A 15,667-nucleotide genomic window follows, 5' to 3' on the forward strand; every position below is an offset into this window, starting at 1 on the left:
AGTAACAATTTTGGAATCATTTTCATCACTATTAACCGAATTGTGAACTAAGTATATTTACGGTCAATTTAAAATGCAATAATAAAATGCGTATTATTTATGCAAATTCCATATTTTTTATTTCTTATAAATTAATTTAGGTCACAAAATTTCCTGAAGCTCTAAGAAATCGAATGCCGAAAACCGCATTCCAATCCGACTTCAGAAGTTCAAATTTTTTCATTGCATCATTTCTGCAACTAAATAGAAAACCAAAAATGGCAACTAAAATAGAAAACACGTCGGCTCATTTTTATACATTTTTTGGTATAAAAATGTATATAATATATTGTAGAAAATTTTTTTCCTAGACCCTAATCTTTGGCACTGTATTTGTAATATTTTTGGGTTAAAAGGTTTTCAATGAGAAAATTTTTTTATAGATTCTTATTTTTTATCAAATAACAAGTAACTTTTGTCGACAAAATTTGTACTATACGATTCTTAGAGTTTTTGAACCCGTAAAATGAGGTTCCGAAAATTAAGGTCTATGTTTGACCTTCAGGGTGTCCCTGTAAAAAAAACTAAATGCCGAATTGTTATTCCTCCTAAAAATGAGGCGTTACATGTTTTCGCGTCTTCTGATTTTCCATTCCACTTTCGAAATACAAGGGAGGAAACTTTTTAATCACTTGTGTGCATTCATCGATAACAATATTAATCCATAGGTGGAAAAGGATTTTTTTTAAATCAGTACACCTCAAAAAGTAAAGATCCGTTATGGAATTATCATTATCTTTTCGAATGGATTATATGACTTCTTTATTACTACGTATATAGAGGCAAAAATAATAAACCAAACTATTAAAATAAGAATACTGAACAATATTGTGGTTTGTATTTACCCGCTCATTACTTTTCATTTCCATAGCAACAATATATTATTTGAAATGTTGACAACTCATTAAACTTCATTTATCCAAATATAATCATATTAATTACTAACTAAAATGTCAGACAAAGAAGAAAAGGAAGAAGAGAAAAATGAGAAAGACAATGAAAAGGAGAAGAAATTCAAGGAAAAGAACAAAGATAAAAAAAATGTTGACATTACTGCTAGTGCTAGTGAAAAGGAAAAGTCTAGTACTACAAAAAATTCTCCTCGGTCTCCTCGGTCCAAATCTAAAACATCTAGAATATCTAGCATGTCTATAAAATCGTCCAGGTCAAAAAAAAGTGTTAAATCTGATATGACCGAATCTGAAATAGAGGTAAAAAAAAGTTTTAATAATTATTCTGTTTTAAACTCTATCTATCAAAATAATATAGTCTGTCAGCGGCAGGTAAAAATTTGTTTGTAGATCGAACTGAAAGGTTATTCTAGAAAAATATTTTAATTATTTGAAAAGAATTGCTTGCGGTATAAATCTTAATTTGGAATAAATTTTTTCAATGTTCGTATTAAACAAATTTTTTTTAATTATTCGTGGGTCATGAGTAATACTGGCTCACTTTTCCTTTTTTCCGAGGTCTATTAGTCAGTTCTAAATTAAGTTAACATGTAGTAATTTGGAATGTAGATAAATGTTGTAATTAATATTGATAATTGGGAGTTGCAACTCGCCAACTAGCGATAATAATTCCGGCTAATTAAAATCAGAAGAAGCCCCAAATTTAATAGTTAAACTAATTTCGACTACCAGATAGCGGTAGGTACTTGTACTTGCAGTTTTTTAAGGCCAATAAAAATATTTAAACTCAGATAAATTGCTCCAACTACTAGAAACAAATAAAATTGTTACAACAACAACGCATAATAGAAGTATAATTTTGGTTAGTTACGATAGGTCAGAGCTTAAAGGAAATCATTTAAATTTCCATATATTGAGTGCCGGTAGGTACTTGTTTTATCAAGCGTTGCAAAAGTTCGATCACCTCTCCAAACGCAGTCATTGACAACACAATATTTAAACAAATTGCGGGATGTGTGCACTTCATTTTTCAATCGTTTCGAGAGTTGTTGCAATTTTTTTACCTATTACTTACGTTGCCAATAACTAGCTTTCAACATATACAAGAGACATAACGAAATCGTTTTATCAAACACGAAAAATATATTATATAATTTAATTATAGGTAGAAGAAGATAAACTACCGGAACCATCTTATCGTTTGCCTGGAGTCCTAGTCATCACTATTAAACCAAAAACTCAAAAACAAATGAATTTAGTTGTTGGAGATGATGTCACTTCCGAAAAACCATTTAAACTTATTGAGAAGTCTGCATTATTGGATCATATACAAAATGTGGAAGATTCGGATTTTTTACCAATTAGAGCACAGATAGAACAATACCCGGGTAATTATTTATTTATTTATTTTTTTATTTTTATTTTATTTTATTTTATTTTTATTTATTTTTTTTTTTTTTTGCTTAACAAATAATCAAAGAATGAAGAATTGAAAAATATTCTTCATGGGAACTTGAACATACAATTCTTCAATACAATTTTAAAAGAAGCTAGAATCTAGATAAATGAATATTTACAATGATTATGCTTTTAAAATTTTAAATTAATTTATTAATAGTTCTACATGATTTATTTTTAAAAACCTGTAACAGGTAATTACCCAAAAAATTTTCAGTACAAAATTATTTATGCTTTATTAGGAACATTTCCGAATGTGTTTTCTTATAAAAAATTTATTTAAATAATATCAAATTTCAACTCTTTTCGTCTAGGAGATTCAATGAAAATAAGCTTTAGGTTTTTTTTCTACAACAGGTGGAACCTTGAAAATTTATAAGTACTTACATTGTAATGAAAGTCTCAAGTTCGAAGTTTTTTTGAGAAATATCGAATTAAGAATGTTTAACTTGCTTTTCGTCACTTTTAAAGTTTAAGATTCAAAAAGAAATTCACTCGATAATCGATATTTTATCTTAAATCATTCAAAACCATTTGAATTTTTGTATTATCAAAATTATTTTTATTTCTCTAATTATATCATTATATTTTGAGTATGAACGTCCTTAATATGTTTGAAAACGTACTTTTAGATTTTAGAAGAAATTTTAATTTTTAATAAATAACATAAAATATTTTCAGTACGTTAGAAACGCGGTGATATTAACTAGCAGAATCAATTGCAATTAGGGCTGCAAAATCAAAATTTTGAATATTCGGAAATCATTCCAGTGAATCAGGAAAGTAACCCTTTTTTGTGATATTTATAAATCTACCAGGGATCCTTTTGTAGTATGAGGTCCCTTCTAAACTTGACAAAATAAAATACATTTCATCAAAATACATTTCATACATACATAGCTATTCTACTAATCTTTGTTTACTGGCCAGTAGATATGACGCAGCGCAAACTGGTTTAGAATAATAATGTGGATATTATAAATATTATTATTTTTTAAATATAAAATAAATTTTTATTTATGAGGGATAAATTTTTGTTCTTATAAAAATTCTTCGAAAACCGGAGACTATATCCATCGGCTGCAAAAAGTGACGGAACCTAGAGAAATTTTTTTAAATGTTATACTAACAATTCCATTAAAACTCTGTCAGTTGGTGATTGGAATACATTATAAATGTCTATATATTCCAGTCAGACTGGTAATTGGATCGATGAGAGATTAAATTATTAACTAACTATTGGAAGGTGTATTAATTTGGAAATTAAATATAAAAAATAACCAGATTTCTTCGATGTATTTTGTAGAAGAAGAAATTCTTATGGGGTATGTAATAAACGAACAGAACACTGATGATGAATTTTATTTTTGTTCAACACCTGAATTAAAAAATCAAGTATGGCATTTATGGGAAACACGATGGAATAAATTACGTAAAATATTAATCGATAAATACACAAAATATCCCGGTTCTTGGTATTCATTAAATAGTGATGTAGACATTGAACAAATGCAAGAAGATCAACGATTTCGTTCATTATTTGAAGTAGAAATCGAAACGAAGTTTCCAGTAATTAGTGAGCAAACAAAATTTCGTAACCGTAATGCTGACGATGTACGTGATGGGTATGTTGAAATTTTACCATATCGCGAAACGTTCGATAATACAGTAAAAACTCGAGTGCATGCATCATCACAAATAACACCTTCAAAGAAGACAGTATCTGTACAAACAGTATGCACATTTCCAACACATAAATGGACCCAATATGGATATGAATACGAACCACCGGTTGAGGTACCAATAATTGTAAAGAAAGGGCAACCAAGACCTAAAACCCCATTGGAGAAGTTTTTAAGTTCAAGTGGAGTTGATCCAATTTATGATGAAATGGTTTATAATAGTATTTTAAATTTATACAAAGATGATTATCCTGATTTATGTACTGACGAATATTCTAGTAAATCGTCACAAAATTTAGAGTTTAACGAATTTATGTCATTTGCTGATGTAATAAACTGCCAAGATAAATTAATTGAAGCTTGTTCCTGGCATCATTCGTGGAGTGGTATTGTTGCATTATCGTATGTTGACGCATCTACTTCTAGTAGACTTCAATCAAAACCTTCTCGAGATGAAGTTTACAGGTAAAGTGACTTACGTTCTAAATTACCAGTGTAAAATATTAAGCAACAGATTCTGACGAAAAATTTCAAATTTTTTTTACTATTAAAGCGACCTTTAATTGCTCAAGTTACGTAATTAATGAAAGGAAAAGGATTGTCGCAATTTCTTGGAATCGCAAGACCATTAATCATACTTATCAGAACTATGAATTCAAAGCGATTTGTAACTTAACAATTATAGTTCAGTTGGCGCTCTAGCTATCAGATGGATGATAGCTGTATATATTGAAGCATACAGTTTAAAGAAGTCTATTGTCATGAAATTCATAAGAGAGGATAAGTGATTAAGGAAACAGATTCCGAAAAGATAGTTTTTTCCAGTTTTTACCAAAGAGCCATTCTCAGTAAAATTGAAATAATAATGAGCAAAGTTTTGTTATCATTTACAGAACTACAGTGATGAGGGAGAAATGAAAAACTGCAAAAACGGGAAAAATTGGAAACTAAGTATCGATGGAAATGAGTCTAATTTTGTTATTCGGGGGCTACCATACCTTATCTCTTGGAGTTTTACGGGAATATATAACATATTTCGCCGAAACTCGTTACTTGGGCCAAATGAGGGCAGATGCCTTGGGGCCGTTTTCGTAGTGATACTCGTAAAACTCCAAGAGATGAGGTTGTGTGCTGTACGCTCTGAGCACAAAGTATTTCAAGCGCCATTTTCGTTTTGATATTTGAGTTCAGCGGTCCCAAAACTCCCGGTAACAAAATTAGACTCATATACATCGATATTTACTTTCCAGTTTATCCAGCTCTTCATTTCTTCTTCATCATTTTTGGTCACAAAGCTTATAGACACCCTCATGAATCGAATGCAAAAAACCACATCTCGATCCGTTTTATTACTTTATTACAATTTTAGTACTTTATTTCTTTGTCTACAAACCTTTTTGCTGCCATTTTTCTTTATGCTGCCATTTTTCTAAATTTATCCAATTATATATGATCTAAATATTAATAGTTTATAAATTATAATTTTAGGGCAATTCAAGGTAAAAATCCAGTTTTATTATGGAGTACATCGGAAACATTACATCCGATACTAGAATTATATGCACCGCGTGAAGTGCGTGAATTGGAATTTTGTCCATTTAACGAAAATTTACTACTTGGTGGCTTAATGAATGGTCAAGTAATATTATGGGATTTAACAAATCGTATAAAATTTGAAGAGCAAAATGAAGTTTTAACGTCTGCTCAACAAAAATATAAACAAATTATGACAAAATCAACAACATGGTTTAAAAATATTAAAAACGATGTCATTTTACGTCCAGCATGCATTTCAAATTTATATTCCAGCCATCGACGGCCGATTAGTTCCATTGTATGGTTACCACCACAATTCCGTATTAATCGTTCTGGTCAATCATCAACAGTACCAAGTGCTAATGTGAATCCATCATACCAATTTTTAACATCATCTGAGGATGGATGTATTTATTTCTGGGACTTATCCTTGGAGGTAGATAGTACCCAAGAAATTAAAAAGGAACGTGTCTCAAAGCGATTGCACACCCGGCTACCAGAATTAAATGTTGATAGATCGCCCTACTGTGTACTAAACGGCTTTTTAAAACCTTTTTACAAACTAAACATTCCAAAACAAGGTAAACAAGATTTAGTAATTAATCCAATTACTTGCATATCAATGCCACCAATTTATGTTGACTATATTAAAATATCTGAGACTAATGCACGCAATATAACCAGTCAAGTAATTTTCGAACCAAAAATTCCACTGGATGTAAAACCATTTGAACAAGTAGTTTATATTGGTTTTGTAGATGGTGAATTTGGTGTTGCCAAATGGCTTGGTTATGAGATTGATACTGGATCTCCTTTGAACGTAGAGACACTAGAAATACAAATGTTTCGTCAAGCACATGATGGTTCTATTTTAGACATAATTACAACCAAATTTTTAGAAAATACAATATTAACAATCGGGGGTAAGTTGGCTGCATTGTGGGATAGAAATTTTCAATTAGCCCCAATTTTTGTTATTCGGAAATCTAAATCGGTAACATGTGCCTCATGGTCATTATTTCGACCATCTTGTTTTCATATAGGTCTCTCGGATGGTACAATTGAGATTTATGATATTATACATCGTTCTGATAAACCAATAGTAAGACAAAGTGTTTCGGGAAAAGGACTTACAGTTATAAAAAGCCATATTATTAAATTAAATCAGAATGTTTTTGGTATTGGCGATTATCGTGGTACATTTCGAATGCTAAATATTCCATCAATTTTTTGTGAAAATAATGCTGAAATACATAATACAGTAAAAAAAATTTTACATTCAGCAGTCCAGCGACGTAGAGATTTCTTCGAATGGCAGGAAAACTGGCTAGAAATCCATAAAGATTTAATTAATTCCATTGCACAGGAAAAAGAACGTGCTAAAGAGGAAAGAACTAAACAATTAGAAGAAGAAATTCGTATGGCAGAACAATTAGAGCAAAAACGTATTGACGACGAAAGGAAACGTATACTTGCTGAAAGTAGACCGCAACCGGGACAGTATGAAAAATGGGCTCAAAAGAAATTTGATGATATGCAAGCAATTCGTATGCACAATGTATTATTAGAGAAGAAACAATTACGACGGGAAGATCTAGTAATATATTTAGCACCGTTAAATCGTATTGAAGATGAAAAGAAAAAGAAGGCAATCAAACAAGAAAAAATGCTAGGTAAAAAGAGTAAACTATTCGAAGATGCATTGGCAATATCATTTCCTGAAACACAAGATGCAGATTGTGGATTTACTAAAAAGCAACCTGTTTCTAAAATTAGTGATGAATCTAAACTGATCGATAGAAGTACAATACGAAAATATCTAAATATGTATGAAGAATACGAAGTTAATTCTTATTCACTGATCGATTCGAATAGATATGAAGTTAAAGTGACTTGGAGTGATGTACTTAAAAGAGGCAATGAGCGCAAAACTACAATAGATATTGGTTTGAAGCTAAATTCGAAACATCGAAATCGAATTAAAACTGATCCTCCCAAATTACTACCAACAATTGCAGAAATCTCTTCTTCTTCAATACCTTCAATAAGAAGTCAAGGAGGTACAATTCATACCATTATGAAACCAGACGAAGAAAGTGAACTTTCAATAGAAATGGAACATGAAGTAGAATTGGATGAGTAATTTTAATATATGTTAATAAAATTGTAAATAAATTAATTTTATATATGTTAATAAAATTTATTTCTTAGAAGTCTATCAAAGTTTTTTAATTTATCCTACATTATAGGCCGATTAAATAACGGAAAAAAATATGGCTTACGTGTTATTGTGACTTTAAATTTGTTGTTACGAAAAATAAAAAAATAGAAAATTTCTAGTTAAACATCAAACTCATTATAAAATTCGTTATACTAAAACAGATGACATAATTGTTTTATCAAAATTTTGCAAGAGAAATACAAAGTGACAATTTGATGTGTAACGAGAAATTAGCTATTTTTTATTTTTCGTAATAACAAATTCAAGGTCACAATCGCGAAATGGGCCATAACTCGGTCCCAAATCATGTAAGAATAGTATTGTTTTTAAATCTTCGGCTTTCTAAGCTCTTTGCAAATTTTAAAATCGCATCTCGTTAAGTTGAAAATTCGTTGAGAAATTTAATTTTCCAACTAAGGAATTTTTTCGTTTTTTAAACTACTGTAATTGTTAACATTGAATATGGGTATGAGCAACAAAATTTCTAATTAAAGCTGACATTTCACCCTAGCGATTCTCATCAAGCAGGTTGCGATTGGATAAAATGGATAAAAACTCAGACCTTGCAGTCTGCTCAAAGTCAACAATTTTTTTCAGACATTTAGTGCAAAATCTATTAGGTCGAATGAAATGTTCTAAAGACAGAGGGGTCATTCAATTGAAATGATACATTATAAAAAAATTTTAATAACAAATGTGAATGCATTGTCATCCACTTCTGTGGTATGGTCCATATTTCAAGTCTCTAGCTCATCGGGAAATTAGTTTAAAATCAATTACAAAATTCCACCCAGGAATACAAAAGCGAGTTAATAAAACATAACATGTTAAAATAATGTTGTTTTAACATTTTATCAAAAAATTTGCATAAAAAAAAAAAATTTTTAAATTATAGAAAAACATCTAAGGAACACAAAGTTCTATAGCACCAGTATCCTAAAGTGCGCCATTTACGAGTTATATCGCTTTCAAGGAAGCAAAACAAAATTTCCAACCGAATTTGTTTAATAATTCCAGTCCCCAGGTTCCGGGCGAGTGAACTCCGCAGATCCATTATGCGAATACCCCCCCCCACTTCAGAGATTAAAATACTTCTGACCTTATTTTTGGATTCAGGGAACTTAAAAATGTAATAATAAGTTGAACAATATTTATTACATACACGGTAAAGTGTGTTTTTTAATAACTGGAACATATTTGCGAGATTAAATTAAGTTAAAAAGATTAAATATTATTTTCCGTTCATTATCTGAAAACCAGGGTAAGTTTTCCAAAGTTATTTGACGTTAAATACTTCAATATTTGTTACCGGTGAAAAAGCAGTTTTCTTCAATAACAATCGCACCAAAGCGAATAAAATAGTACACTAATCATTTCTTTTTTTATAAGCTAAATTTTTTGGGGTAAGTTTTTTATCATATGTCAATTTCTCTAGTTTTTCGAGAAACAGTGATGACAAATGTAATTTTTTCAACAAAAAAGGGCGAATTTTATTTGCCAATAACTCGAAAATTATGGACGTTTCGAAATATGCCTAAATGACACCTTTTCCTTAAACCCTCTATCGATTGCCATTATTATTTTACCCATAATTTTTTCATCCCCTGGACAAAAACAGCTCGCGGCACCATAGAAATTTGGGTCTTGAGGGTGAAATAAGCTTAAGAGCAAATATTCATCGAAATAGGTGCTATAGGTGCTATACGTACAACCCAAACCCACTGTAGGGATAGACAAATTACGTATTTTAGGTCAGGACGTCAGATACACAAACGCTACGGAGAATAACTATCATGTATAATTTTTTATACATACTTGTTTGATTCTAGGTTCGCTGAGCCTTGCCAGTGAATGGCCCACATTGGACTTCTAAAGCTTGCAAGTTTTTATATGTGTCTGTATTAGTGGATAGAAAAATTAGAACAATACAATAAGAAATATTAAAATACAGATTATGAATATATATCTATTTATATAATATTTCTGAAACAGAATTCATTGTGGGAATTAGGACAGTACATTATTTTATTTATTTACAAGTAAATGAACTATTACACACTTTTAATTTTTACATACTGTAAGACAGAATGTCGAATGATTAATTTACATTTTAAGTTGTTATTTTTAACCGCATCCATATTCAATGAAATTTTAGATAACATACCACAAATTCAACATTAAATTTTGTACACGAAATCTTTTACTTTCTAAGGTATAATTACAGAAAATCTCGAAATAATGCATTGTCACTGAAAAAAGCCCATATATTGATTATGTTCTGGCCTATTCGTTGAATTGTGAAGCTCAGAAGCTTGGATTGAAATCAAAACTGAAGTATCATTGAAATTAATAAGGTTTAGATCGGGTGAAATTAATTGAAAAAATGGGATGGCAGAATACAGACTGTTCTTTTGAAAATTCAAAATAGAAATACTAATTTTTTTTTCATAAAATTCAGGTATGGCAAATACAGAACTCAGAAAATAGTATGGCCAACTATAATAGGTTTTCAGTGAAAATAGAACACGTTACAAGAAGTAAAAACTGTCTATTTGTCTACTATAAATTACAAAACAAGAAGCTGTCATTTTGGAAACTTGGATTAAAATTTATTCAGGTATAGTTGTACAATAACTCGAATACCTATAATATTACACACTAGTAGACACTGTCAGTATTTTATTAATTCATTAAGGAAGTTCCCTCACCAGTAATAGAAAAAAATAAATTAGTAGAAAATGATCCAAATTTTTAGTATGTTGTAGTTAACGATACATATTATTAAATCAAAAAAAAATTTTGGTATCTTATCGATCAATTAAGAGAGTAATTAATTAATTAAAAATACACTAAATAACATAGCATGATATGAGGATGGTATGTTATTTAGTGTATTTTTAATTAATAAAAACTCTTTTAATTGATCGATAAGATACCCAAATTTTTTTTTGATTTAATGATATGTATCGTTAACTACAACATACTAAAAATTCGGATTCTTATCTACTAATTTATTTTTTTCTATTACTGGCGAGGGAACATCCTTAAAAGATTACTTTGAACCAAAGAACTCTCAGCTTTTCAATCTTCATCATGATCTTTGAGGTTTGATAATTATATAATTATATATAAGGTTTCAAAATCGTATTTCAATACATAGCCTAAAACAAAGTCGCTTCAATCCGTCTGTCTGTCCTTAATCCCTATGTATTCGATCTTTAAAACTACGCAACGGATTTTGATGCGAATTTTTCTAAAAGATAGAATGATTCAAGAGAAAGGGTATTATGTATAATACCATGCATAATATAGTTGAGTAAGGGGTTGAAATAGGGGTTGAAAGGGATGTGTTTCTGTAACTTAAATAGTTGTGCATCGATTAAGCTCAAATATTGACAAAATGTACAACCAGCTTCAAGGATTGTTTTATCTATTTTTAACCTTCGAGGAGTGGAAAAGTGGAGCGAGAAAGTGGGGATGAATAATCGAATATTTTCAAATATACCCAAGTGGGGTATCAAGTAAAAGTGCATTACAAAACTGTAACCCTTGAGCAAGGGGATATGGGAGGAAGTGAAAGTGAGGATGTTGCTCAGCAAAGCGGGTAGTTCACAAACAAACATTGGAAACAATCAGTACACAATTTCTTTTCTTCCAAAAATCTTTCATAAAATATTGCTCTACTGTTTTGATTTATTCAATCACGCGCCTCGTATTTCTCTAAATAAACAAATAAAAATTATTAAAATGAACGTTATGTAGAAAAAAAACTGCAAATGATTTCACAAAAGTTTATGATAATATTCAACTAAATGAAGGTTTCTTGATTTGGGTGGATTTTAGTCTTTGGTCCCTAGTGGAATATATGATTTAGTCAATATCAATATTTGCAATAAAAGAAAGTGTGGTTTGTCGGTTCGTGCCGCTAAAGTTTCGCAACCAAACCCCGCAACGCCATGAGAGTTATATGGCATGCGATCCTTCTTTATCGCATCCTCAAAGCACAGTCAATTGAAGAAAATTTATGAAAGCTCTTGAACGATATAGACGATATAGTCAGAATATAGTATGTTAGAAAATATTAGAATATATCATGTACTGATAAAAATATTCCAAAAAGTTAGCGGACGTCACATTGTCCAAGTGATAGAGAAAAGCTAATGAAAGCTTTAGGGAGTTGAATAGCATGTAATAGACATTATATCGCGAGTGGTACATTATCCCAATGACATTAGTTTATTATTATTATTTTTTGTTAAAATAAATAATAGATAATAAACTAATGTATACTTAAATTACATTCATTGTGTGCGTCTTTTAAAGTAAATGAATGACAAGTTGCTTTTTTCACAGATTTAAAAGACAAAAATAAAAAGTGAAATGAAATAACACCACATGAAAAACAATAAAGGTTATTGTTTAATTATAATAATTATTACATATTATTACTATTATTGTTATATTCATAAACAATACCTACACTTGCTATAATTAAATTATTAAGATCATGACTTCTTTTCTAAATATGCATAAGATGTATTTTATATGTTCCTATTATCTATTATGTACAATTTTTTTTATTATTGGTAATAAGTACCTAAAAGTTCTTTGACTTTTTTCATGTTTATGACAAAAGTAATATTCTAAATTTGCAATAGTGTTATTACATCATTCATAGATTGTACTGAGGTTTGCAGACTCCAATTAAACAGAAATATTTAACAACTGATAAAGAGATCAGATAATTTCTTTATTAATATTTCTGTACTATACAGGGTCGCAACTTTCAGGAAAGGGTTGATTTTTCATTAAATATGTATTTTAAATACGGTTAAATGAATTCTGAGAATTTTAAGAGGAGGGGGGCTATCAAATTATTTAAATAAATTATTGACTTCAAGAGTAGGGATATTTAACATTGGTCTTATTGCACAGCGGTCGATAGATAGGATGTATATATGATCATGTGTTAAAGTAATTTCAGGTACAAATTTTTTTTTATGATTATTAGTCCAATACTATTAGGTTTTTAGCTCGGAACCCAGTTATAGTGAATGGATTTTTATTTTTCTGCATTTTCTAAATTTCTTATACTAATAAGAAAAAAGTTTACCTATTGAAACCTTCTGCTTCCGTTTTTATACCCTGTGTATATCATATATTTATCAAGGAATAATAATTTTAATCCCAATTGTTTGTAAAGCTTAGAAATATTCATGATACGAACAAAATTTTGGTATAAGTGTTCCTAAAATCACCTAATTATAGTCAATTTTCGGCTGTCCGTCCACCGGTCAGTCCGCAAATTTCAGCGTGATATCTCTTATCGTTTTTGAGTTATCGTGTTCACCGGCGGACTGACGGGTATACGGACAGACGAACGAATAGCCAACCGGAATTTCACCAATAAGGTGATTTTATGAACACTTATACCAAAATTTTAAGTATTTTATCATCAATATTTCTAAGCGTTACTAAAATTTAATATTTCTAAACGGGATTAAAACTAGCATACCTTAATAAATATATGATATACACAGAGTATAAAAACGAAAGCGGAAAATTTCAATAGGTAAACTTTTTTCTTATTAGTATAAGAAAATCCAGAAAATTAAAATCCATTTATATAATTTCAATTTTGATGATAAATTATATCATCATATCGAAAAATATTATTCTTACTTTTCGTCTAAAAATTCATAAAGCTTTAACCAAATAATAATAATGCATCAAGTTGAAAAATTTGATAAAACAAGTGAAAAAAAAACTGACTGAGTTAATTGTTGAAATATCCTGTATAGAAAATGTTGAATATCAGTGCTTCAATTATTTTTAATAATTAAAAAATTTAAAAAACCCACACAGTTATGGCGACTTTTCTGTTAGAAATCTTTCACAGATTGGATTCAAGATTCTGGTCTGCCGTATTTATCTAAAAGTTTATTAGTAACAACTTTAGATAATCATAGATCAAGCTACCTGATTTTATCACCTCTGCCTCGGAGGAAACTGAAAGATATATAATTTTTACCATTATATTGAAAAGTTTGTGAGAATTAAACTATTAACTATGATACATGACAGTGCTTTCTAACAATTTCTTACTACCTTGGAACTAGTAACTTTCGACACTGTGGTTTTATAAAATCTTTAAACAATGACATTTCGAAGTGCTTCATGCAAATTCATTTATTAGTTTTGTACCCTCTGGGTTTTTTCATTCTGCAGTACTTTTGAAAAACTACTCTCTTTTAGTCAAAAATTACTATTATCATTATCTTTTCTATACAACAATAATTGAACTTGGTAGTCTTATTTGTAGTGAGTGGTAACTACTTGATTTTTCCCCAGTTCTGTTTGTTAGGTGTGATCATCAAAATACAAATTATCAACACTTTTACTTGAAACTTTTTTTTAAAAACCCAACGGATTGGGCACAGACACGAAACAATAAGCAAAGTTTTTAATTGATTTAGCTCCAAATAAGGACGTTCAAATGCTTTTTTGACTTATCCTATTGTCTCCTTTAGCCAAGATTTCCACAAACTTTCGTTAATTACATAACTTATTCAAGTAACTAATGAAAGGCATCATTAATAACAATTTAAGTAAACAAAAATCAGAAAAAATATCGTCTTAAGGTAGCCTAGCACATCGAGGGATTTCTTTGGGCGTAACGATGGGGACTGATATGTTTGGTTCGTTTATTGTGTAATTATTATTAAACGTATTTGCTTTATTTCAATGAAAATCATTTAAATCAATTAAATGACATAACATACTATTACCTGTATGTAGATAAGCTTACAATTACACTTAATCCAGCATCATATCAGCGATGGCTATCTGCAGTTATGCAGTTGGTACTTTCACCTTACATTGTATAATGTATGTAATACAGTACAGATTGGAAGGGTCAACATAAAATCTACTGTGTATAATACGACGATATTTTTTTGAATTGAAAATTAAAATTTTCTCATCAACTCCCCTCACATATAAATATTATATATTTTGGTCACCACCCAATATTGTAATTTTTTAACAGATTGTCTCCAAATACGGTAGAAGTTCACTATATAGTAACCAACATTCAAATTAAATAAAACATTTTTTGATTCAGCTCACGTGTAAGAGCTTGGAAGTAAGAATTGATTATCATAAAAGTGCAGTTGTATAATTTGGTGCTTGTTTTAGTTTTTAAATATTCTTTGATAATATATTTTAACTAATGGTGTTTTTTATTTAATTTTTATACAATGGTGATAAATGGAAAAAAAGTAAGAATTTTTTTAATTATCGTAAGTCTGTATATATGTGTATTAATTTTTGAATTGTCTAATCAAATGGGCTAATTCATTAATTGGAAAATATGAACTCTTTGTATTTGCCCACTGCTAACGGTGAATCTTCGGCTGTAGATTTTATTCATCTTAGGTTATCTTTAATCTCATGAAATTTCTGTATGATTTTAATTTAGAATTTCTAAAAATAATTTGTTGTACTTATGAAAATACTATATATAACACTAAAAGTTGATGTATATTACGTTTTGAAGTATTTTCTTTAAATTGCTAAGCTTATCAATTGATTTTCTTCTTTGTTCAAATTTTCATATTTATTTGCGAAAATTACTAAATGAATGAGCCCATTAATGAAACAACTTAGTAAAGTATTGTTAACATAACTGCATGCTTTTTTTAGTTTTAAATTGAAAAAAAAACTTAGTAGATGAAAATTGTCTTCCTAGCTTTTATAATAAACCTAATAAAATCATGTTTAGAAAAAAATTTGGCACAAAAATTGTATAATTAAAGAAA

At 29.5% G+C, this 15,667-nt stretch overlaps 2 protein-coding genes across 2 annotated transcripts; both read left to right on the forward strand.

The window, feature by feature from the left end:
- Window positions 1–2,169: 2,169 nt before the first annotated feature.
- Window positions 2,170–3,906, forward strand: LOC123305412 (dynein axonemal intermediate chain 3-like; the record flags this gene model as incomplete). The annotated part of the gene is made up of 3 exons (XM_044887122.1): window positions 2,170–2,338; window positions 3,715–3,777; window positions 3,899–3,906. Coding segments are annotated over 3 exons (240 nt in total), but the record flags the coding sequence as incomplete, so codon positions are not given.
- Window positions 3,907–3,917: 11 nt separating this feature from the next.
- Window positions 3,918–7,769, forward strand: LOC123305421 (dynein axonemal intermediate chain 3). The gene is made up of 3 exons (XM_044887135.1): window positions 3,918–4,555; window positions 5,579–5,788; window positions 5,900–7,769. Exons 1-3 carry the CDS (start codon window positions 3,918–3,920, stop codon window positions 7,767–7,769), a joined length of 2,718 nt encoding a protein of 905 aa, XP_044743070.1.
- The last annotated feature ends 7,898 nt before the right edge of the window (window positions 7,770–15,667 follow it).

Source organism: Chrysoperla carnea, chromosome 1, assembly GCF_905475395.1.
Source record: "Chrysoperla carnea chromosome 1, inChrCarn1.1, whole genome shotgun sequence".
In the NCBI taxonomy this organism is placed as follows: Eukaryota; Metazoa; Arthropoda; class Insecta; order Neuroptera; family Chrysopidae; genus Chrysoperla; species Chrysoperla carnea.